This window comes from Anolis carolinensis, chromosome 3 (assembly GCF_035594765.1).
Source record: "Anolis carolinensis isolate JA03-04 chromosome 3, rAnoCar3.1.pri, whole genome shotgun sequence".
Lineage (NCBI taxonomy): Eukaryota > Metazoa > Chordata > Lepidosauria > Squamata > Dactyloidae > Anolis > Anolis carolinensis.
Window position 1 is genome coordinate 206,726,793 of NC_085843.1, and position 25,807 is coordinate 206,752,599.

The following is a 25,807-nucleotide window of genomic DNA, read 5'->3' on the forward strand; positions in this document are numbered from 1 at the left end:
CAACAGATCTGCTGTTTGCCTCTGTTGTCTTGGCTCTTTGTGCCATTCCATGACGTGGACCTTCTTGTGACGACTTCACCTCTTGGACCTTGGACTGGAACTCAACTCGGCTTATCTCTTCACTCCCAAACTCAGCTTGGTGTCGTTCCTGTCTTTGTGGCTGTCTACTGTTGCTGACTACTGGCTTTGTTTCCGACCCTGACGCATTCTTCTTATCCCAACTTCGGACTGGCTTGACTACGTTACAGAGTTCTGCTCCTTTAATTCCTGGCTCGGTGTTTGTCTCTGCAGCGGTTTGCCACTAACTCTTCAGCGTCTTCCAGTTTCACTTGTTTTTGCCGCTCACAGCAAAGAGCTTTTTAGCCCGGTTTGGGTTCTTGTTTCAGTTTGGAATCGCTGTTGTACTTCTGGGTTTTGGGAAAGTTTTTGGGGCTTCATAACTGTTTGCCTTTGTTTGTTTTGCCATTTTAAGCCTGTTTTGAGCTTTTGGGCTGAGTTCAAGTTTCTATGTTAAATCTGGATTATATCTCTGGTTAATCCGGATTATATGCCAATTAATACTTTTGGCGTTTTTCCTGCTTTGACTGCCTAATAACACTGAAGATTAAGTGTTTCAAGTCTCTGTTAATTTACTGAACTATTTTTTGACTATTACTTTAATAAACTATATTTTGGCTTTCAGTTGGCGTCTGACCTTTGACACATTGAATCACAGTCCCAGTAAGACCTACCAGTAATACAATTGAGATATCCTCAGTAGTGTTTTTTAATGCTTTTAATATACTTTTTATCTATTTTTAAGAGGGGGAGAGAGTTTATTTGTTAGCTTTAGTTGACAGGGGCAGGGGGAAGTTATAGGGAAGGAATAATATTATAATAATAACTTTATTTGTAACCTGCCCTATCTCCCTGAGGGGACTCAGGGTGATTTGTTATGGGATCATTTCTATATTTGATTCTTTTGTTTTTGTGTCTGTGCTTTTATTTATTTTTTTCAATTTGTTAGATAAAAGCAGAATGATGGCAAACCAAAAGGCATTCAAGTACTATGTAAAACAAAGATTGGCTGTTAAACTGAAATACCTGGAAGATTGTGTCTGATATCTCTCTGTCATAGAGAGGAATTTGCTGAAAACAGTAGAAGTCTAACTGTCCTAAGCTTCTCAGCTGCAACAGCTGAAAACGTTTACAATTTTCAATCTCTTCTGCAGTGACAAAGTTAAATTCTTCATGCAGCTGTTCAAGACGAAAGTACTTGGAATTACTTTGTTCCAGGGATCTTGCATACTGTTAGAGAATGAAAATTATAAATTAGAATATCGAGCTGATTAACTACAGCAAATAAATGTTGTGCTTTTGAACCCTAACAGTTTTATTAATTTGAGTGCTGTTTCCAATGTTATACCTATCTACTTGCCTGTTAAAGATGAGAAAGTATAACAATAACAACAACACATTATTACCTGCCTGTCCTGACGGCTCAAGGTGGGAAACAACAAAGTCAAAACATATGAACATAAAATTCATAAAATAAAATTCATAGGTAAAAACACACCATTATTAAATAAAAAATAAAACATACACAAAACACTGGGTACCAATTTAACATAAAGCAGCAATATAATGTAAATCAAAACTCATGATTGAAAGTTGACTGGGTATGCCTGCCAGAAGAGATGGGTCATCAACTGAATCTTAAATTTCGATAGCTTGTTTAGCTGTCAGATCTCTTCCAGTAGGCCATTCCACAGTCATGGAGCAGACAATGAAAAGGTCATCTGGGTGATGGTTGCCAGTTGGGTTCTGGCTGGTTGGAGAAAGAGGACCTCAGTGTCCTAAGGGGCCATGGATTGTGTGGGAGAAGGTGATCCTGTAAGTAACCTGGACCCATACCAATACAGAAAGAGCAGAAATTAATTTTAATACATCTGCAAGGACAGGTGAATAGGTCCTGTAGATTTGGACTAATACTGAATAAAATAGAGTTTACAACTCTAAAATAATTCCAGAAAAATTATGATGTGACAAAGATGTGTGCCTTCAGTTATTCTGCACTCTGTTTTATACTAGGGTCCTGTGAATAAAAACATAATGAACTTTTTACATTAGGCAAATAAAACCCCCATCTCATATATGTTACCACTAACATATATCGTATTTCACCAAATCAAAGGCGCCATCTAATGTAAGGCGCACCCTGTTTTTGAAACTTTGATTTTGAAAATAAAAACGATCTCCTTAGAATATATTTTAGAATGTTCTATGCATGCACAGTGCCATGTTTTTGTTTCAAATTGACTTCGTAGTGCAATCTTTTCCTGTTGGATGATGAGGGAGTATGAAGAAACTCAGAGCTCATCTTGTTCACCTAAGTTTTTTACTATGGGCCCATTGGGGAGAGAGTGAACTGGAAGCAGGAAGCTGCAATTAGCTCAGCCAGATGTAACAGATATCTGGCTAAGTCTGAGAACAAAATGGTGTGGGCCAGCAGAGCTATTTGAGACTGAAGCCCTTCCTCCTCCTCCAATCTCAGAAGTAAGACAGTTTTAAAAAAACTAAACTGGAGCCATTTGGGGCTGGGGCTGGGGCAATTCATCCTTATCCTCCTCCTCCCCCCTCCTCTCAGAGGTAAAACAGTTTTAAAAACCAAAAATTGACAAATATAAAATTCCATCAATATAAGGCGAACCTGGTTTTAAACACCCTTAAAGAGGCAAAAAGTGTGCATTTTCAATTTAAAATATGGCATTTAAAATTGAAAAACAACAGGGAAAACTAAAACCAGCTGGAAGACAGAAGGGGTATGAAACATTTCTAATTTACACCATAGATATTTTTCCATGCTCTGAATTAAAATGACGGGATTTATACTAAAATGAAGGGTTTTTAGTTGGTACTTTTGCCTTGTTATAGTACAACATATGAAACTAAGAAGACTGATGGATCATATACTAGGGTAGTCCAGCAATCTTAGTATATTTCAATAGTTGCCTATCAGATGTCACAGGGACATTCACAAACAAGACCCTAAGGCTATAGTCTTTCCCCTTACATGTCTGGTATTTAGAAGTATATTTCTTCTTTACATGGAGATTCTGTAAAACTATCATAGCTACTAATAGCTATCTGTTTTACATCTGTACATTTACCCTCCATGAAAAGATTAATTTCAACACTTCTAAGTCAGTGAATGTCTGCTGCCATATATTTTAATGACTCATAAATTAAGCACACAGCGCATACAATATTTTTTTCTTTCATCAGTCTTGAACCTATTATCAGCCACCTTCTTTGGAAAGCCTCCATTTCTTATATTATGAAAGAAGAAAAATACTTGTCTCCCACTTGCTTGAGTCACTTGGGTCATTTTTGCCCAATATAAATATTATTACTTAATCCATTCTACTTATTGAAGAAATCAAAGGTTGACTAATTGAGGCAAAAGGTAAAAGGAGAAGAAGAATAAGAGGTGGTGGTGGTGGAAGAGGAGGATCAGGAAAAGGTCAGATATAGATGGTATCACAAACAATTAAGATGGAGAGAGGTTCTCTAACCAGCATGTACAAGTCAAGACATTTTTGATCAATGTTGTGGCCTTAGGATTAAGGTCATGGCCTGGCTTCTTATTTAGATTTAAATCTAACCCTTAAAATCTACTTGCATCTCCTTAATTTCTGTTACACTTTCACCCTAAATAACTGTTATATAATAAAATATCTTCATTACCGTGATTAATTCAAATAAATCTGTGTAATCAGGGTCATTTGGATCAATATTGGCCTCGTTTGCCCACTCAATACATTTCTGTATATCAGAATGCCACCAAGTTCCAATTCCTCTGCCAGACCTGACATTCCTTGACATACTGAAAAACAAAAAACATATTACAGTTGGTTTTAAGGTATACTGATACCACCTTTATCCCTTTGTACTTTTTTTTTAACAGCATATTACCAGCTGCATCAAAAATCTTTATTGAAATACTGCAGGTTTCCTCCATTCCCATCTCCCTTGGACTTTTTTTCTCCTCCCCTCAGTAATCTGGACTTGTGCAACATTTCAGAAATGTATTTTCACCCAATTCTAAGTCTTCTTTATTATTATTCAGAATTAAAAGTTAAAATGCTACAGTGCTTTAGCAAAACCAAACTTATTGAACACTAAAATCATTTTTTAAATTCAAATATTCCCCTTTCCCTTGCTCGACCTCTATTGAATCTGTGTCCTGACAACAAAAGTTTACTGGTGGAAGTCATTTTAGCTAGTTCTAGGACAATACAAATGAACAGCCAAGTAGAGACATTTCATTCTGGAAAATATTGGGTTAAGATAAATTGACCTACGGAGTGGAAATGAGAACCTTTGTTAATGCAGGGGCTTCCCTTTGGGATGAAGAAAATATCATGAGCATTTTAAAATAAAAATGTTTTATACATAAAGTTGAAACCATAGTAGAACATTTATAAACCAGTTCAGGCATCCAAATAAAAAGAGCACACAAAGTTACCAAGGGAATTAGAATGAGAACGCAGCATTTTCAACATCTCTACATCCTGATTTGGGGAAACAATGCCCTCATTTCACTGATACATCCTTACATATTAGTTTAGGCTAGAAAAGACTTGTTTAAGAAGCAGGGAGTACATAGCTAAAATGCAGCCTCACCTTTGTTCCCACCTCCTCCCCCCAAAAATAGAGTTGTTGCATGTAATTTGATCCCGAGAAGCAAAACTGGCAGCTTTCTCGTTTTTAAAAAAAGCCAAGTTTATCTCTAGCACACATACACCTTTCTGAGGCAAAGAACATAAGAGATTCTGACAGCAAATTTATTACAGACTCCAGGAGGGTTCAGAATGTTGGTTGTGACATTATGACATTACACAGGAATTTGGGAGACTAAATAAGACATCAAATTTAACATTGTATTCAGCAAACAATCAATGTTGTCTACCAGATAGACATATAGGATTGACACCTAATGTATAAATTTTTTACCTAGTAGAGCCAACAGATATAGGTTGAAAGGTGGGTGCTAAAGGAACTCCTTTGTCATCAACTGCCCAAAATAAGGAATAAATTACTTTTCCTGATGTCAGAATACATAATTCTTCAGTTTCATTTTCAAGAAGAAAAGGTACATCTGTAACATAAACATAACAGAAAGAATCTTTTAAATCATAATACTATATGCTAAATAAATTTATAATGGTGTTCTGTTTGTTCATTAATGGAACATTTTTCCATAATGATTCTAAGGGGTACTTAGAATCTAAGGGGTACCTTAGCTCTTTGTACTTTCTAAACTCACACAAACAGAAAGAAACAAATATTAAAGGCAATTTGCTTTACAGTGAACATTCTAAAATATCCCTGCTTTGGTCTCCCTGCCTTCATCTTATGGGACAACAGGCCAGAGTTTGTTGCTAGTGCCATCAAGAAAGTTGCTAAGGGTCTGCAGATCTGATGGAGACGCCATTCAAGTTGGCACTCTCGATCCAGTAGCAAGGTTGAGAGGATGAACCAGACCCTGAAGTGTCAGATTGCCAAGATCTGCCAGCAGGCTAACTTCAAGTGGCCTGATGCCCTTCCGTTGGCCCTCCCTTGGATTAGAACAGTACCAAGGTGGGTGTTGCAAGTTAGCCTTTTTTAGTTTCTTTATGGTAGATCTTTTCCTTCCTCTCCAGGGCCTCTGAAGGCAAAACACCTACATGAGGTGGGTGCAAGTGGGGTAAGAGATCTCCTGAATGATCTAGCCTTTGTCATCTCTTCTGTTAATCTTTTATCCCACTGTTTCATCTCTTTGGATTCTCCTGTACATTCCTTTTCCTGTAGAGATTGGGTCTGGCTGAAATCGTGAAAAGGAGCTGTGCTAAAGGAGAAGTGGCAAGGGCCATATTGAATCATCTTCACCAGCTACACTGCTGCCAAGCTAGAGAGCATCAAGCTGTGGGTATATCATACCAGGCCGAAAGCAGCAAAGGCTTCAAAAACATGTGTTGTCGAAGGCTTTCATGGCCAGAATCACAGGGTTGTTGTGTGTTTTCTGGGCTGTATGGCCATGTTCCAGAAGTATTATCTCCTGATGTTTCACCCACATCAATGGCAGGCATCAATGGCAGGCCCGGAAAACATACAACAGTTCCAAAAACACCCCCAGAAACCTGTGGCTGAGGAAGACTGGACTGCAGAGTTGGGAGATGACCTCAAAATCTGGGTCCGGAAACATCCCAGATTACTTGCTGCCCAGCCAGCCCTGGGACCCAACAACTCCTGACCCCATCATGCCCTAGTTGGTTTTGCCAGCTTCCCACCAGCTCTTCGCTTCTTTACAGTTTTTTCCCCAGTTTCCTCAACTTGGAAAACCTTATTTTCTTCATTTTCTGACTTTGATAGCTTCCTTCAGCTGACTTAGACACTGACAGCTGTCAAAATCTCCGCTCACTCAGCTCTTTCTGCAAGATTTATAGTACATCAAGAAACTTCAAGCAAATAATATGATTTTCTTTTTTATTAAAACATTTTCTACATACCCAGAGTTACAAAATGTCGAAGCGATAAAGGTTGTGGAGCGGTCCCAGCAGCAGCTGTACCCTACAAACTCTATCAAATCTAACCCTTTCATAAAACGTATCAAAGTGATGATTTTTGTATAACTTGTATCTTTTATGTACTGTGTCAATTCCTACCAAAATGAAGTGTATAAACGGTATCAAATGCATTATCAAAATGTCTTTGGAAAGCAGCTACCTTTACATAATCTCTTGGGAAAGGAAATTATGACCAAACAATATAACTATCAGAATCTTTGTATGTGTTTGTAGATACATGATCCTCTTTGTTAATAAAATAAGCTGAGAATGTTTGTCTATTGAACTTGAGGCCAAGAGTCTGCTGTTCCCATGAGAGAGGGACCTTAATAGACATTAACTCTTTATGCCAGCAGCCAAGCCCTTGTTTGTCTAATATCACCATCTTTGTCTTCTGGGTCTTGCACCTGTGTCTCACATGTCACTGACATTTGAGTTAATCAGCATATCCACACAATTGTTTCCTCGTGGACTGTTCCCTCCCAAGAGGCATCTCTGCAGTGGATTAGTTCTTTGAACTGACCAACCACCAGTTGTAATTCTTCACACCACAGGAATCTCTTCCTGCAGGCTGTAATGTCAAGGGAACCTGGTGTAGATCCTAGTCTACCTCTTTTTCAGCCAATCAGGGGAGGAAGCGGGAAATCTAAATAACTGTCAGAACTGTATAAAATGCCATGCGGTGTTGCAACAGGGCAAACCACTGAGCTGCTGAACTTGCTGTCTGAAAGGTTGGCGGTTTGAATCTGGGGAGGGGAGCGGAGTGAGCTCCCGCTATTAGCCTGAGTTTCTGCCAACTTAGCAGTTTGAAAACATGCAAATGTGAGTAGTCCAATAGGTCAACCCCAGTCCCCTAGGCCACCCCAATCCCTTAGACCTGTGCCCTGAATGCTCCTACCCCTCCATCAATCTTCCTCCTCTCCATCACTTTTTAGTTCAATCCCTTTTATAAAGAGTTTTGTGTTTTAGCCTTCAACATGCCTTTGTTTTTTAAGCCTTTTAGATTTTATGTACATGCTTTTATAAAACTGTACCCCACTTATGCTGGTCTATGACTGATTTGATTTGATTTGATCAATAGGACTGCTCTGGCAGAAAGGTAATGGTGCTCCATGCAGTTATGCTGGCCACATGACCTTGGAGGCGTCTACGGACAACACTAGCTCTTCGGCTTAGAAATGGAGATGAGCACCACCCCGCAGAGTCGGACATGACTAGACTTAATGTCTGTGAGTTTATGCTTGTACCTTTTTAAGCAAATTGGTTATACTTGCATCCTTTTTGGTCGAATTGTAATTAACCTCTGTGGATTTGCCTTCAACCAGGAGAGCTTGTTTCTCTGTCCTGGCTGATCCGGTTTAGCGGAAGCTCACCGAGCATGGCCCTAGCTAAGCTCACTACGTGAGTGTCAAACTAATGATGACAACAGCAGATTGATGTATTTAAACATGAATCAGCACTTTAAAATCCAACTGTCAGTAAAAACCCATGATTCTATCATACTGAAGCAATCTCAAAAATAGCTACATATAAATTTTCTCCAATTGCTCCAATTTGTCCTTAAAAAACAAAATAAATTATATTGGCAGAGAAAGTTCTATGTATTTGACTAACCTGTAGTCAAGTGATATTTATATTTTAAACTTTGTCAATCCAATCCCTAGTGTTGATAAGCCATCATAGTGGTTTTGTAACATATTTCTTTCAATGATCTATATAACAGCAACCACCATTTTCTCTATTTAGTTAAAATTCATATGATTAACTTACTGCTTCCCACTGCCCCATCCAAAGGGTAAACTTGCTGCTCGCAGCTAAATTCAACCTCATCCAAAACATCCTTGCTTTTTAATATAAAGACACTGGGAACAGCCAAGTATACTCTGGCCAACAAAGATGGTTTTTTACTTGATTTAAAAATCTAAAATATAAAAATGCACTGCTTTAAAAATTAGGTCAAGCTCTAACAAAGTAAGATACTTCAGACTACTTACCTAAAGTATGAAAAGAATTTGTAAAGAAACTACAGTACTGTATCATATACCAAAAACCCCATCAAAGTTAATATTTTTAAAATGTACTTATTTTGTTGGAATGAGAAATGCCACAGTTTTATTGGTTGCAGATAAAGAAGCTTGGTCCTATAGCCTATGTCTCAGTTCAGACATTTGGTAACCTGCCTGCTGGCCAATATGAATCAATTCACCCAGTCCAAGTCCAAGCTGGCTAGACTTGAAATGACATATGAGCTTCTTAAATGAGATGAGAATAGATCAAACTGAAGCCTGAGGGCACTTCTAGACAACGCCAAAATCTGGATTTAAAATGGGAGGTAAAAAATCCAGGGACCTGACAGCAGGTCCACACAGACCCATTAGTCCCAGGATTGGGTCCCCCACTGTCCTCACAGGCTTCATCCGTATCAGAACAAGATGGAAAATAGACAGGGGACATCCCGCAGAAGGCTTTATTTTTTAAAATTCACTCCAGAGATGCACATATGAGGTCTAGTGCACAATGGAGCAATTAAAAAAAATAACCTTCCTTCGGATCTCTGTCTTCCCCCAATTCTCCATAACAGGCATGGAAAGGTGTGTGTTTCTCAGGAAGAACTAGGTTTAAAGGGCACATGTGTTTTTCAGCCCTTAACTTGATTCCTCAGATTCCTCCTGCAGTTTAGCTAAACATCGTTTAGCCACCCCTCCTTAACCTGGTAACTTCCACATTTTAGATACTGTGTAGGAGGACCCTCAGCTAACTTCCAAGCCCATTTTCCAAGAAATTAGACTCTGCCTGGTTGCTTGGACATAAAACTCTTTCTCAAAGCCCATGAAATAATGTGGGCTTCTAGAAAGGAGGGAGGGAAAGTGTTTGTTGATGCCACTCAACCTCATCATGAAATCCACAAGTTAGTGTTCCTAATGATTCAGGGAATGCTCCTCTGGAAATCAGTATACAGCACAAACCCGCACTAAAGGGACTACTAATCTAGCTGTAGAAATATCTTCATAACATTTATGCATTCCAGAATCAGTGTAGACAATGTGTGGTCTCATGGTATTAGATTCCCAAAATAAAAAAAGTTGTTTTACTTACAGTAGATTCTCGCTTATCCAACGTAAACGGGCCGGCAGAACGTTGGATAAGCGAATATGTTGGATAATAGGGAGAGATTAAGGAAACGCCTATTAAACATCAAATTAGGTTATGATTTTACAAATTAAGCACCAAAACATCATGTTATACAACAAATTTGACAGAAAAAGTAGTTCAGTACGTAGTAATGCTATGTAGTAATTACTGTATTTACGAATTTAGCACCAAAATATCGCGATATATTGAAAACATTGACTACAAAAATGTGTTGGATAATCCAGAACGTTCGATAAGCGAGTGTTGGATAAGTGAGACTCTACTGTATTTGTAAATGTTTGTACAAATAAGCAACATTCCTGTGTATGCTTAGGATACATATGTATGATATGAAAAATGTGTATTACCCTTTTATATATTAAGGGCTACATATAAGCTCATATACAGCACTTCAGGTCTACATATTACCTTCAAAATATAAAAACTATCATAGATTAAAATGGTTGATAAAATTACACACAATATTAATATATACAGTACTATTCTAAAGATACAAAGTTTCAATTAAAATATAACATTATCAAAACAACCTTACCTCTAAGCAAAGAGATTCAGGCCAGTTTAATACTTGAATTCTAAACATTTGTTGAAACATTACTTTAAATTCCTGGCACAGAGGAGCTTCTGGAGTAGAAGAAACCAATTTATTATTGTAATATATTTTAATAAGGTATTTCTCCAGCTTGACTCTATCTCTTCTCTTTTGTTCATTTCTAGGAATACAGATGAAATAGATCAAAGGAAATATTCCATTAGCTTTAAATATGGAACCATACATCAAACCTGAAATAACCGGTGTAGAAAAATGAGACATTGTACCATTAAAATGTTTTAAAATGTACAGCATTAAATATTTCTGATACATTCCATGGTCAATTAACAAAACAAAAATATATTACTGGGTAAGGAAGCTGAAAGCTACATATCCTTCTCTCTCTATACTATGTTTTTATAATCCCAGTTTAATTGAAATATACAATATAAAAGTAGGTGCTTTGTAAAGATGAAAACACCCTGAAACTCACTTGGGGCACATGTTTGTTGCTGTTATCTCTGTCACAAATGAGAGGTGTGGAATGAAAAGAGATTCAGTCTGATCTCCAAAATCTGTTGCAGTTTGAAGTACATGAGATGACTCCAAGCAATCCTAGAAATCAATGCTAATACTTTTACCACATATAAGATTATTTCAAACAAATAACAATGTCTGTATTTATATTTATTTCTCTTTTAAAAACTGCATATTAACTTATAATAGCATGTAATATCAGACATTTTAGAACTTATACCAAAGACAATATTTAGATCAGCTATATTTCTTTAATAAGCCAATCAGACACTAATATACATGAAGAAAAATGATATTGGTACTTGTCTAATTTGTTTTACTGCAGCACAAGTATTTATCATTTTAAAATCCTTACAGTCTGAAAACCTATTTCTTTCAGATGCTGAAAGTTTGCTTGGTAACCATTGTCAATTATTTTTAATGTTTCCTTACCACTTTTTCATCATCTTCAGATATTTTGGCTTCAGAGTCATCCAGTTCAGAGATATTTGCCAGCCTTGTTGAAGGACAAAAGGAAGCAATGAAACTGCTACAGAACTCTATGGGCGCTTCCACACAGAGCTTAAACTCGCTTCAAAGCGGGTATAAGAAACCCATTATGAAGTGACTCTAAATCCCCACACCCTTCCCAAAGACCTGGACTTTCCCAGGGATTTGTCCCCATTCCAGCCTGGTAACTACAGCACTGGAATGGGGCCACCCCAACACCCACACGAAAAACCTTTAACACCCTTAACAGATTGCCATGAGACTGCTCCAGCAGCCCTCCTGGTGTATAAAAATAACGTGCCAGGAGGTCATTGACAGAAACAATCCCCCCGACCCCCACCTGCTGGCTCATCATTTTTACGCACCAGGAGTGCTGCTGGAGCAGCCTCAAAGCAGGGTTCTCCTGCTTTGTCCCAAATTAGTCATATTTTACCTGAGTCATCGTTTAGACACCTTAGGTAAAAGTCCGATAGGGTCTGCATTTTGGGCCTTGACTGGAAGGGCCCTGAATGAGCCCTAAATCTAGTTCATTAGTCTCAACTGGATCATGCAAACTTGTATCTTGAGTTCCATTGGCTCAACTGATTTGTTTTAGTTGAGATTTTTAACTGTATTTAGATGTTAGTCCCAAGGTGAACAGTAAATTTTTTAGTCTTCCTTGCCTGCTGCAAACCAGAAATTGGCAAAAGTAATGGGAAGTGGGAGTGCTTAATCCTTTTGCTTCCCATCTTACTCATTAGCCCTCCTAAAGGTGATTTACAATAACCACTAAAATCTAATTTTCAGGCAGTGTTTCCTCTTCCCAGCTTCTTTCATATAGCCCCTTTATCTGGTATGTCCATGGCCTCTTCCACACAGCTGTATAAAATCCACATTGAACTGGATTATATGGCAGTTTGGACTCAGATAACCCAGTTCAAAACAGATATTATGGATTATCTGCCTTGATATTCTGAATTATTTGGCTGTGTAGAAGGGCCCCATGTCCCAAAGTTGAGATCTTTAATGTTCCCCACTTCTGAACTTCCCTCTTTTTTTTATTTCCCCTTGGCACCTCCTGCACCTAATAGCATAGCTCCAAACCCCAGCCCATCTCCTGCAGTATTCCAAATCATATTTATTTATTTATTTCATACATTTATATCCTGTCCTTCTCACTCCCGGGGGGGGGGGGGCTCAGATTGACTTCACAACCAGCAACCATTAGATGTCAAACACAACAAATATAAAACAAGTACTGTGAGTATTTTTATTTTAGTTAAAAGTTCTCCATTCTGAAGCAACTGTGATTGTTAGGCAATTATCAGTGATATCCATTAATTCTGTCATCCAATTACAACTATGGTACCATCATGTTTTGTATTCACAATGCATATTATTGTGAATATTATGACTCTTGTGTGTTTGATAAAATTTTCTTTGGATAGCTCTGTATTTAATCTATCAACATTCCCTATTGCCAAGATTAAAGCATCCTGTTATTAAAAACATATATTCTGAGAGTACAAAGCTGATAGCAGAGACCCTAGGAGACACTGAGCAAGAAGCTGGAGGTTGAAGAGACATTAGCACTGCACACTTTGCATCCCCATTATCAGCAATCAGAAGAGAGGCAGTTGTAACAGGGCAAAGAGGATGGCTGATTGGGAGATTTGGAACCTCATCACATTGAGGTCCTGAATCTGGAGAAAAGGGGGGGGGGCATTTGTGAGGAAGCAGGACAAATCCGGCAGGCAACGTGGGAACCAACTGCCCGCGCTCCGCATCACTTCCTTCCCCATCCCACGGGAGAAAGCATCGCTACCCAGCTTTCCACCACACTTTCCCCATTCAATCAAATGAGAATACGGGAAGCCTCCCATATTCTCAGGGTTCCGTCGTAGGATGCTCAAACTTTGTTTGGATCAGTAGCTGTGTGTCGTCTGATGGGATCCGGCAGGCTCCATCCAGGAACTGTGCTTGAAGCATCCTACGACAGGTAAGAAAGGCCATGTGATGAAGTCCTAAAATTAATACAACCAGAAGGCTCGGCCAACAGTAAGGAATTTTTCCAGACCTTGATCCTGCCTGTAACAGAGACATAACAGAATGCTAGAATGCAGTTTAAATCCTCTTAGAGGACTGGGAAGAATCTGGCAAATGGTTGTGACCACCAGTCTACAGGTTTATAGAATAGCTGCCTGCTGGATGAACTTTGAAATCTCTTCCAACTCTATGATTCTAGATCTGAAGGAAGCAAATAAGGGAGGCCTCTGAGGAAAAAAAAAACATTGGCAGATGCAAGTTAGCCTTAAAATCAAACTAGGGAATTGGCAGACGGGCAGGAAGGAAGAAAAGATTTAAATGTACTAACTTAAGCATCTGGAAGCTTTTGGTGAAACTCTCAGATCCTGTAAAAGTTTATGATGACTGTAATTTTGGGAACAGGACTTGGTAATGCAAATGGCGTATGAAAACATTTCCTTGTAGCCCCCCAGTTTGAATATAATTACCTCTAGAATAGTGGTTCTCAACCTGGGGTCCCCACATATTTTTGGCCTTCATCTCTCAGAAATCCTAACAGCTGGTAAATTGGATGGGATTTCTAGGGACATCTAGGGACCCCAGGTTGAGAACCGCTACTCTAAAACCAGAAGCTGTAAAGGCTACTTTATCAACTGTGTGGATAAGTAGTGTGACCTCAACTATGATGTGTCATTTATTTATTTATTTATTTGGCTAAAGAGTATTAAGAGAAGGCATGGGATTGGGATTCCTGTCCTATAGGGTTCTTTACCTTATGTCACCTGCCAATATAACTTCTAGTATATTTTCAATTCATTTTTATAGTTTATATATTACATTTTCCTTTTATACATGTGTGTATAGTGCAACCCACTGAATAACAAATAAAATAAAATAAAAAAGCAATTACCAAACATTATGAAAGTTTTATCCACCTACCTTTGAAACTGCAGCTTTACTGTAGTACTGACAAATCCTTGTCGTATACGTACAGATTTTATCTGTTTCCATATCTTCAACATGCTTTGTATTAAAGAGCTATCTCTTTGGCGTTCTTTATCATATAACCTTTTAGTATGTCTTATAAAAGTGCAAAATAACAAACATAATACAAAGTCAAGAAAAAAATGTGATAATACAAGTTATACCATTGTGAGCTATTTCTTCCATGGAAGCTGAATTTTCCTTGGAATAAACTAAAAGAAGTTTTTTTTTTCATACACACAGCATTTTTAAAAGTATCTTCAAATAAAAACAATGAGCGAATTGCCACTCATTCATAGATGCCATTGATGAACTTGGGCAAACTACACTCAGGATTTATCTACACTGCCAAAACAATAATCCAGCTGTAAATCAGATTAATCAGGAGCAGAGTTGCCCCAAATTCACTCTGCTAGGGCCATATCTACCTGTAAAATTCCAAACTGACATGATATTGCTGTCCACACTCCAAACTTGAATCAGTATCATTTTAATTTCTCCTTCTCCTCCCAAGTGATTTGTCTGTTGCTGCCTTCCCAGCCAAAAAAGAAGAGCTCAATTGGGCAAGTTGTTTGCTTGGACAACAGAGGCACTTACCCTATGATCAAAGCAGTCCAATCAAACCCATCATTATTGTTCTAATAACTAGGCACCTCATTCTGAGAAAGCAACTTATCCAGTGGTACTCTACTAGGAAGTTGTCTGAGTGGGAATGCAGTAGTTATAGCAGCAGACTCAAGCAGAAAAGAAGAATGAGGAACCTCTCTCTACAACCCACTGTTATTTCCCAGCACAGAGACAGAGACAGGAATGAAATGGCAAATCACTTTGGATATTAATTTTTCTAAAAGATAAGCCAGTGGAGCGTTGAAAGCTTGCATTATCTGTTTTATGCATTTTTGATTAGCCCAATGACAGTACCCCAGTTTTGTGGATTCTAGATGTTCCGTTTTAGATAATGCCAGGAGCTCACAGGAAATAATACTTCAATGTGAGGAGAACATCATATGGCTTTTCAAAACAAAATCAGAAAATACAGGAACAAAAGTAGGGGGTTCCAGAGATTATTTTTATCCATCTGGAGGTGACTTGTATGAACACACCATGACATGTGAGCATGCCATGACAGTTCAGCACTATCATTTAACAAAGTGAGCAGGCTGCTGCAGAGAAATATTAACTTTGAAATTAATATAAGTATAGCCCAAACAAGCAAACCCAAAATAAAACATCTATATCAGATATCAATTTCACTTCACATTCACAGTACCTTATTTGTGATCTGAAATCCTTTAATGTATTTGTACTCAGCTGGCTTATTTTTAAATTACTTTCCTTCAGCTTGGTGGCACTTGTTAATGCTTTGAGCTGTAATATAAATAATGTATTTAAACTGCATTCAGCTTTTATTAGAAAATTTAATAACTTTAAATGGCATTTTGATAATTTAAAGTTAATAAATAATACACTCATAACAGCATTCATATACAAATGCAATGTCATATAACATGCAAAATTTATTATTTTCTATATTAATCCAGTACAGGCAGTCCCCGACTTACAAAGATCCAACTTACAAACAGCTCATAGTTAAGAACTGGAGTGAGACAACAGGAAGTGAGATAAATCTTCCCCTCAGAAGGGAAATTTACTCTTGAAACTGCTATCATGGGGAGGCTATATCATCAATCCTTGTTCCCACAACAAGCCAAATTTTCAAAATGCAATTGTCACGGAGACAGAAAATGAGGTGAAATCTTCTGAATTGGGACACAGACAGTAAAACAAACACCACAGGAGTGTTAAGCCATCCCTATGCTATCCAAAGTTTTCATTTTATATAGATATAGATATATAGAATCATAGTGTTGGAAGAAACCTCATGGGGCATCCAGTCCAACCCGCTGCTAAGAAGCAGGAAATCACATATCAAGCACCCCTGACAGATGGCCATCCAGCCTTGCCTTAAATGCCTCCAAAGAAGGAGCCTCTACCACACACCAGAGCAGAGAGTTCCACTGCCAAACAGTTCTCACCTAATATTCAGGTGGAATCTCCTTTCCTGTAGTTTGAAACCGTTTTTCCGCATCCTAGTCACCAGGCCAGCAGAAAACAAGCTTGCTCCCTCCTCCCTATGACTTCCCCTCACATATTGATACATGGCCATCATGTCTCCTCTCAGCCTTCTCTTCTGCAGGCTAAACATGCCCAGCCTTTTGTCAGGACCCAGGCTGCAGAGCACCAATAACCATGCACGGAGACCAGAATCTATCTAATATCTTTATTAAAAGAATATATAAAGTCAATAAAAACAGGTGAAGAATAAAGTTCAGAAGTAGACCTTTCAGGAAAGGTCAAATATAGTCCAGGAAAACAATGTCCAATATGTGATATTAGAGTCCAAAGTTATAATCCAATAACCGAAACACACACTTTGCCAGGCAAAGTGTGGGGAAATGACAGGGTCCTTTAGTCCAATGAAGCTTGACAACAAGGCTGGAAGCAAACTAGATTCTTGGCAACAAGGCTTGATACGTGGCTACAAAAGACAATAAGCAAGAACAGGGTCCGTGGCGAGGTCCGTGGAACAAGGAAAGCTTGATGCTAGAACAAGGTCCGTGAAACAAGGCTTGGAACTTGGTCCTGGAGGCAAGGGACTGGAATAGCGTAGTCCACACACGATCTCACTCCACAAGGTAACGAATTGACTCCGCAAGGATTTCTTTGCGGGCAAACACCTATATAGGATCTTGTTTTCCCGCCAAGGAACACTTTCCCTGGGGAACAAGAAACGAAACCCATACTGTGTCCAGATGCATGACTCCTTAAAGTTTCCCAAGGGAAACAGACTTAATCAGCTAATTGTCTGGCAGCTATCCTGGCGCTCCTGCGAGTCGCCTCCCGAGCGCCTCTATCTCGATTATAATAATCCCGGTGAGAAAATGGGGGAGATTTCTGCTCAAGGCTTGTTTGGCTGACTTCTGGTGGGCAAACATCTTGCAGGTGCAAGGGCTCCAATTCTGGCTGAAACGGTGGGAAACCCAAGTTTTCCTCTTCATCTGCCACAATAGTACTGGGAACGGGACTACATGGCCCATGAGTCATCACACTTTTAAGCCACTCCTCATAGGGCTTGTTCTCCAGATCCTTGATAATTTTAGTAGCCCTTCTCTGAAGACATTCAAGCTTGTCAACATCTCCCTTCAACTGCGGTGTCCAGAATTGGACACAGTATTCCAGGTGTGGTTTAACTAAAGCAGAATATAGGGGTAGTGTTGTCGACCGCGTTTTAGGGGATCGGGCCCTTAAGGAGAGACCCGATCCGGTCCTGAGAGAACGGACCTTGGCGAAGCCAAAAGGAGAATTACGAGCCGCAATACAACCTGAAGCCGAAATGAAGAAGGTCCGCCAAAGTTGAAGGAAAATCCGCCAAGGAGTCTTTATTGAGCAATTCAGCTGAAGAGGACTCTAGTAGCGATCATTCGGTCTACTAGGGTACCATACAATCAAAATAAAGCCATATTTATACAAAATTTCAGTCTGACAGCCCTTTGAATTTCCCGCCCTGCTCCCCCGCCTATCTGATCGTTGATAGGCTAGAAGGTTGAACGAGGCGGGCTTTCGCTTCCTGCCTCGTTTCGTTGGCCCAATAGGAAGCTGCCTTATGTCTCTACTCGGGCCAATCAGGAGAGAGAAGGCGGGAGTTATCGAAACAATGAGGTGACGGGACAGGAACTAGCGGATTAAGTCCTGCTAGACCGATTTCTAAAGGGTGCTTAATTTATTAATGGCAGCAATCAAGGATGTCTGGGTTTCTGTCGCGTATACAGATTTTAGATATGCCTTGGGGTGTCAGAGATGGAAGCAAAGATGGGTGGTGATGAGCCATATTGACAGGCTCTGCAGGGCGCCTTCCTGAGGTGTCCTGGATATTTCTTTGGGTGAGCTATGACAATGTTTGCCTTGGGGCGAATCTCCTTTAGGTCAACACTCCGAATTCGGTGACTCAAGCCCTATATTGTCCATGCAATTTGAATTTGATTGGATTTAGCGGTGGCAGATTATCCTTTTGTTTTTGGGAAAGGAAGCCTGGGTCATAGGAAATGGGATAAGTTCTGGGGTTCAGGTTGAGTTCAAAATATTTCCTATTTGATTTCATGATTTGACAATTATATGAAATAAAATGAAAAATAAAATAAAGTTGGAATATAAACCATGCTGGGAAAAATACATATTTTCCGGGGATCCCAAAGAGTACAGCTACATATAGGCAGATAGATAGATTTCATGGAAATAAGGGAGAATTCATAAAAGTGAGTTACATTGCATAAAGGGGAATCATGAATGATATAAACAATTGAAAATACTTGATAAGAACGAAGTTCATAACATCTGGAGAACCCAGCGTGGAAATCCATAAAAGTGGAGTTTTGGCAGCATGATTTTACAATTCATGAAGTTGTTATCTCTTGCCTCAGGCTAAAAGGTCAAACACCTTTTGTGCAGAGAGTCACAGTAAACTCCAGTAAAAAGTCTCAATCACCTTCTACTATAAATATATGGAATATAGAACATAAAGTCTTGATTTTTGAACTATCTTTTACAAAGTCCTGGGGGGGGGGGGTGGTCACCTCGATCACAGTAGCATGACTTCCCTGGATCTAGACACTATACTCCTATTTATGCAAGCCAAAATCCCATTGGCTTTTTTTGTCGCTGCATCACATTGTAGGTTCATGTTTAACTTGTTGTCCATAAGGACTCCAAGATCTTTTTCACACGTACTGCTGTTGAGCCAGGCCTCCCCCATTCTGTATCTTTGCATTTCATTTTTTCTGCCTAAGTGGAGTATTTTATATTTGTCTCTTTTGAATGTCATTTTGTTAGTTTTGGCCCATCTCTCTAGTCTGTTACCATCATTTTGAATGCTGCTCCTGTCTTCTGGAGTATTGGCTATCCCTCCCAATTTGGTGTCATCTGCAAACTTGATGATCTTGCCTTCTAACCCTTCATCTAAGTTTGTTTGCCAGAAGGCCATGAGGGACTTTGTTGAAATCCAGATATGCTACATCCACTGTGTCCCTTCCATTCTACCCAGCTTGTAACGCTATAAAAAAAGAGATCAGATTAGTCTGGCATGACTTGTTTTTGATAAATCCATGTTGACTATTAGCGATGAGTGCATTCATTTCTAAGTTTTTGCAGATCACTTCCTTAACGATCTTTTCCAGAATCTTGCCTGGTATCGACGTGAGGCTGACTGGATGGTAATTGTTTGGGTCATCCTTTTTTCTCTTCTTGAAGAAAGGGGCCACATTTGCCCTCTTCAATCTGCTGGGACTTCTCCCATTCTCCAAAAAGTCTCAAAGATGATTGCCAATGGTTCTGAAATAACTTCCGCTAGTTCCTTCAATATTCTTGGATATACTGTAATTGATCTAGCCCTGTGGACTTGATGACTTGTTTCCCTATTGGGGTTGGATTTCCCCTAATTCTTTGTCCACCATGTTGCTGAGGCTGAGGATGGCTTTCTTTTTGTGAGAAAACTGAGACAAAGAAGGCATTAAGTAGTTCTGCCTTTTCCCTGTCCCTTGTCAGCATTTCCCCATCTTCTCCTTTACACTTTAAAAATTCACCTGTTCTGACTTACATACAAATTTAACTTAAAAACCAATCTACATAACTTTTTCATAATTTGGGGACTGCCTGTACTCATATTTAGTGAAGTGAAAGATTTTTTTAACTTAGTAGACCCTCTGTATCTATAACAGAAAAAAGAATGGAAGTTTGTGTATAAATTTTAATCCACAAGATCTTAGCAAAATGGTCTGAAGATAATAGTTTACTATTCCTATAATAAAAGGTGTTATGAGCTATTTATTTAGATAAGAAAGATCATTATTGCCAGCTGAAATTAAATAAAATTCCTCAAAAACTATGCACATTTAATATGCCCTAGGGAAACTATTGCATTCATCATTTTCCATTTTGCCTTCGACCAACAGAAAAAGGAAGAAACTTTTGGGCACCTAAAAGATGTGCATATGACAATTGATGACATAACCCTGGCCAATACACATTTTGATGCCTCAAATGTTAGACTTCTTTCTAGGTATTGCTGATCCACTGATTCAAAAAATGGCACTGGTTTTCCCTATCAGATACAGAACATATGGCATATAGTAGCCGTCATCTGCTCGCCCATAGAAAATCATAATAACCATATCTAAGAAATTAGATCTGATGTGATCTATGCAATGAAATTTGCTAAATCACCACCCCAAATAACCCCAGAAACAGGCCTAAAAGCAAAGACACCAAGAATTTTTTAAAGTTTGGGCTGTGAATAGCAGCAGGGACATTTGAACGGCATGGTCACATTTTACATCAAATGATAGAAACAACACACCCTATGAATACTAAATATAAAGGAGAAATATAATGGAGTTTAAAGTTGACTCAGTAAAATACATGGGGCAAGTCTGCTGAGGAACTTCATCTTGGTAAGAATACAGTTCAGACCATTTGGAAAATAACACCTTCTCAGAATAAGCAAGATGTGGTCAGATTTACAGCATCTGTAAAGTATCCGCTTAAGAAAACACTATGAAATTTATGAGGTCACTGTAAATTGACAGGCAACTTGAAATTATGTCCAAACATACATATTCTGCTGGAGAAAACACCAGTTATTTGAGAAAAGCTTCCACAACTGCAAAGTCTTTCTTGCCAGTAAAGGACCAGTTATGTTGCCAAAAACAAACAAAAATCCAGCATTAAAACAGTTATTACTGTATCTGAAACACAGAATATATATTCTCCCAACGTCATAAGCCTCATCAAGGTATTCAGGAAACTAAAGCTAGGGCAAGCAGGTTGATGCAGTAGCCTAGTATATCAGGAGATATCAAGACAATAATTGGAAACGCATCTGTTTGCCTCATTTTGCTTCAAGTAATCAAAATCTTTCAGCTGTATAACTAGAACTGTAACTTGACATGAAACCATTTCCTTACCTTTTCAGATAGCAAGTGAGTAACATTTTGCTGGCATCTTTTTTGAAAGCACTCGTAAATGTTAAGCAGTTTAGAAGCTAACACTTGCTCACAATTGAAAAGAGAATGGTGATTGAATACAATGCTGGATATGTTAAGATCAAGTTGGTAAATCTTGCTTTCTTCTCCTGTCGTAGTTATAATACGCTTTTCCAGTTCAGGACGCATTGCCTGCATTTAAAAGAAAACCGGCAAATGTTCCTTTAAAATAAATAATTTTTCCAAATCATAAACTGATCTGATTTTCAGAGCTCGATGTGGTTTGAACTAGAACACACTATTCCTGTTTTATGCACATTTGTGTCTCTGCTTTTATCATCTTTGATAGTAATGAAATAAATTAGTCACAAACTCTGTTTTAAACTGCATCAGAATTTCTGCTGAATCTGACCGGACTCCTTGCTGTTTAATACCTTGTTACATTTGATTTCTTCCTCTGTTTAACTCCTTTTCATTACTATCTTCTGATCAGATGTTTTCAACAACAGAAAACAACTTACATCTTTGCTTTTCCACTGGTAAATCACTTTCTCCTTCAGTCAGCTCTGTATGCTTTGTCTTTTCTGTCTTTTACTTCAATAATTTTATTTACAGCAGAGTCTCACTTATCCAAGCTTCACTTATCCAATGTTCTGTATTATCCAAGGCAGTCTGCCTTTTAATAGTCAATGTTTTTGCCACCAATGGACGGTGAAGCAACAGCTCCCCCTGTGGCCGGAATCGTGAAGCTGGAAAAGATGTTAAAAATGCCTCTGTGTCTGTCTAAAAACTGAATGTTGTTTGTCTGTTGGCATTGAATGTTTGCCAGATATGTGTTCATTGTAATCCACCCGGAGTCCCCTTCGGGGTGAGAAGGGCGGAATATAAATACTGTAAATAAATAAATAGTAAATGTTGCAATATTTTGGTGCTAAATTTATAAATAAAGTAATTACTACATAACATTACTGTGTATTGAACTGCTTTTTCTGTTAATTTGTTGTAAAACATGATGTTTTGGTGCTTAATTTGTAAAATCATAATGTAATTTTATGTTTAATAGGTTTTTTTCTTAATCCCTCCTTATTATCCAACATTTTTGCTTATCCAATGTTCTGCCAGCCTGTTTATCTTGGATAAGTGAGACTCTACTGTACTTCCAGTATTATGAAAGCAAGTAGTTTATTCTTTTATGCACATTAGCTATGTATAATTCATTCTTTGTTTTATTAAATTACCTTTTATGAAATCAACTGAATGGATTTTCTGCTTTTAATATTACAAATCTCTGGTCTTAATGTTAACACTTTCTTTAAAAAATTCTGTTTGTAATTTTTAACGTTTTCCCCAGTCTGTGACTGTAATAATAAAATTCATTTATATTTGAAACACAAGATGATAATTTTATTGGTTCCAATTCTTTTGCAGATGATTACTATGGCTGGATCTACACTGCCATATAATTCAGTTTCGGAATGCAGATTAATTGCATTGAACCGGGTTACATGGCAGTATAGACTTTTATATCCAGTTCAATGTAACAGATATCAGTACTGAAGATGATCAAGACTATTAGGAAGAACTTCTAAATCCGGAAATATAAATATAAATATATGCAAGATGTCATGGTTTTTCCCCAGCTCCAATGGGGAAAGATTGTGATTCTAAATAGCTAAAGTTTGACATCTGCTACTGTATTCTGTCCAAAAATGTTCCTGTTGTTTGATTCTATTAAATTCCTTCACAGTCTAATTTCGAAAACAATAAATACTATATAGAATACATGAAAATATATCAGTTGAAACATAATCAAATAATACAATCTACTACTGAAATGTATCCAGTTCCTTTATGGTAGAACTAAAGAGCAACAAGCAGAAACTAACAAACAAACCTTCCTATATGTTGTCCTTAACTGTGTATCAGCCTCAACAGGAAAAGATACTCTGCAATGATGAGCTTGTTTTACAGGTGAAGGTAATGATATTATTTCTCCACTTTCTTCAAACCAGTCTGTCCCCTTGACAAAGATGATTCAGAGGCATAAACAATACACCCAATAGCTGTAATTACATTTTAATCATACTGTTTAGAAATATGTAAACATAAGCAAAACTGTATTTGTACCCCTTCTTGCTGAAGAAGACGATTTTCCATTTTGTGATATGTATTCCTAGGAATGTAAGGTTTTCTTGGAATGTAAAATCCTTCATCTTCTAAAATCCGTGGCAACATATTATTTGGTAATTTAGAGCTGTGTATAACTGAGAACATTAATATGATTTTAGCATTACACTCACACACAGGGAGGGAGGGAAAGAGAGATATCATAAATCCTTTGTTGTGCATTATCCCTTCTTTTATCCCACAAACATTGATATATGACCTAGGAAACAACAAATAAGAGACCAGAATATATGGCATGACAGCAAATCCTCTGCTACATCCATCTCAAATAGAATGAACATTCAATTGAGCACTTTTTTTCCAATTTCTGCTCTTTTATCTAATCTTTCAACGAGTGCTCCAGAACAATTCGTATCAATATGGAATTTCAAGGAAACTTCAAACTTCTGTAAACTTTTCTTAAGGTACTCCTTTTAACAGAACTTTGAGAATGATTGGCAAACAGGAGAGGTCCCAGCAAACAAGAGGAGGATCAATGTTGTTCCCATCTTGAAAGGATGCATCTACATGTGGGAATTTTACAAGGTATTTAGCCTTCTCTGCCAAAGAGTACTGGTGCCTCACCAAACTACACATTTCAGGATTCCATAGCTTTCAGCCGTGACAATTAAAGTAGTGTCAAATTGCATTAATTATACAGTGCAGATGTACCCAAAAAGCATGGGAAGAGAATCTGAGCAACTGCCAGCTACTCAGTTTGACATCCATTTTAGAAAAAGATACAGAAGTGATAATCAAGCAGTAATTCTATAGCCATTTGGAAAAGAATTCTGTGATTGCTAAACTCCAGCATGACTTTATCAAAAACGTGTTATGCCTAACTTTTAAACTTAGCATTAAAAACCTTGGAAGATCAGGGGACTACTCTACAAATATCCATATAGACATTTGTAAAAGGAAGGACATTGCCATATTTTGAAATCTAAAGTACCTGGAAGAGTGCTTGGTATGAAAAGATAATCACATTGTTCTTCCTTCAAATCACTGTGTTCATACTCAGCAGCTTTTACTTCAAGTAGTTCTGGCATTATTTCTCTGACTTGGCGAAGCAGTGGGGTTTGCTCATTTAGGTCACAGGCATGTTGAAGACTGCCATTTATTGATTTCTATTGTGTATTCACCATGAACAAAATCAGTGTGAAATACTGAATTTAGAGAAAAGTGGACAATTAGCTTTAAAATGGAGCACATCTTAGATTAAAAAAATTAGAATTGACACACATTATTTTCTGATAAAATAAGCTATATTTATACACAGTAACCCTAAAGTGAAAGCATTATATTATTAGGGCCCCTTCGACACTGCCCTATTTACCAGGATCTTATCCCAGATTATCTGTTTATCCCAGATTATATAGCAGTGGAAACACATATAATCCAGTCCATAGTAGACAATCTAGGGATATAAAGTATTGCAGATCCAGCCTAAGATCAACTAAGGCCCCTTCCACACTGTCCCTATATCCTAAAATCTAATCCCAGATTATCTGTTTATCCCAGATTATCCATATATATAATCCAGTTTAAAGCAGATAATCTGGGATCAGATCCTGGGATATAGGGCAGTGCGGAAGGAGCCTAAGAGGTGACAAAATAACTTTTAAATAGATAATGCATTGTTAGACAGGAATGCATTGGTTATAACCCTATTGTGTAAAACTGGTGGAAAATACAGTTCTAATGGATTCAGCAGGTCACACACCTGCTGAATGATTAAGTGGGTGATGATGTGTAATTTAAGGTACATGCTAAAGAAGCTGATTCATGACCATGTGACATTCATGACGAAGGGCAAGCAGTGGGTATAAAAGAGGGTAGGAAGTGTGTGTTCTTTCTCTTGCCATGATTCTCTTGCTTCTTGCCATACATCTATTGCTGATATCTATTACCTACGTCGTAAGTATATTTCTGTATATGCCACTGACTGATAGGGGATCAGGGGATCCTGATCTGTGTGTATATATGTGTACATAGAGCAACGTCTCAAGATTAAAAGCCTCCTGTGAGTTTGGATGAAAACTGAATCAGAGAGTTATCACTACTCTCTAACTTCCAACTAGAAATAAATGGTTAGTGAATATTTGTATTATCTTCTTTTTTCTGGTACTACTTAGAATATCTTTCAGCCATACTACAAAACAGAGAAACTATTATAATTATTTTCATTGTAAAGGTTCAACAACATTATTGGCTAGCATCCTGTTCACTTTTTCATGGCCTTAAGCCTGACTTCTAAATTTTGTAATTCGCATGTATAGTCCTTGCATCCTAATTCAGAAAACAAGAGTGGAACAAGGCAG

At 38.1% G+C, this 25,807-nt stretch overlaps 1 protein-coding gene across 8 annotated transcripts in view; it reads right to left on the bottom strand.

Annotated features, from left to right (window-relative positions):
* cc2d2b (coiled-coil and C2 domain containing 2B) overlaps positions 1-25,807 on the bottom strand; it is a 56,271-nt gene that overhangs the window by 27,783 nt on the left and 2,681 nt on the right. For 5 of the 8 annotated variants that reach the window (XM_062976138.1, XM_062976135.1, XM_062976133.1 and 2 more), the window contains exons 4-16: positions 24,439-24,613; positions 23,448-23,584; positions 23,215-23,340; positions 21,303-21,512; positions 15,557-15,654; positions 14,242-14,382; positions 11,242-11,305; positions 10,766-10,887; positions 10,276-10,453; positions 8,358-8,508; positions 4,996-5,140; positions 3,727-3,865; positions 1,084-1,287 (exon numbers count right to left, since the gene is read on the bottom strand). In XM_062976138.1, the coding sequence (XP_062832208.1) occupies positions 1,084-1,287; positions 3,727-3,865; positions 4,996-5,140; positions 8,358-8,508; positions 10,276-10,453; positions 10,766-10,887; positions 11,242-11,305; positions 14,242-14,382; positions 15,557-15,654; positions 21,303-21,512; positions 23,215-23,340; positions 23,448-23,584; positions 24,439-24,613 (1,890 nt within the window). Of the gene's footprint in view, positions 1-1,083; positions 1,288-3,726; positions 3,866-4,995; positions 5,141-8,357; positions 8,509-10,275; positions 10,454-10,765; positions 10,888-11,241; positions 11,306-14,241; positions 14,383-15,556; positions 15,655-21,302; positions 21,513-23,214; positions 23,341-23,447; positions 23,585-24,438; positions 24,653-25,807 lie in introns of those variants that run through there. The other 3 variants (XM_062976139.1, XM_062976134.1, XM_008116759.2) reach the window with 3 other exon arrangements.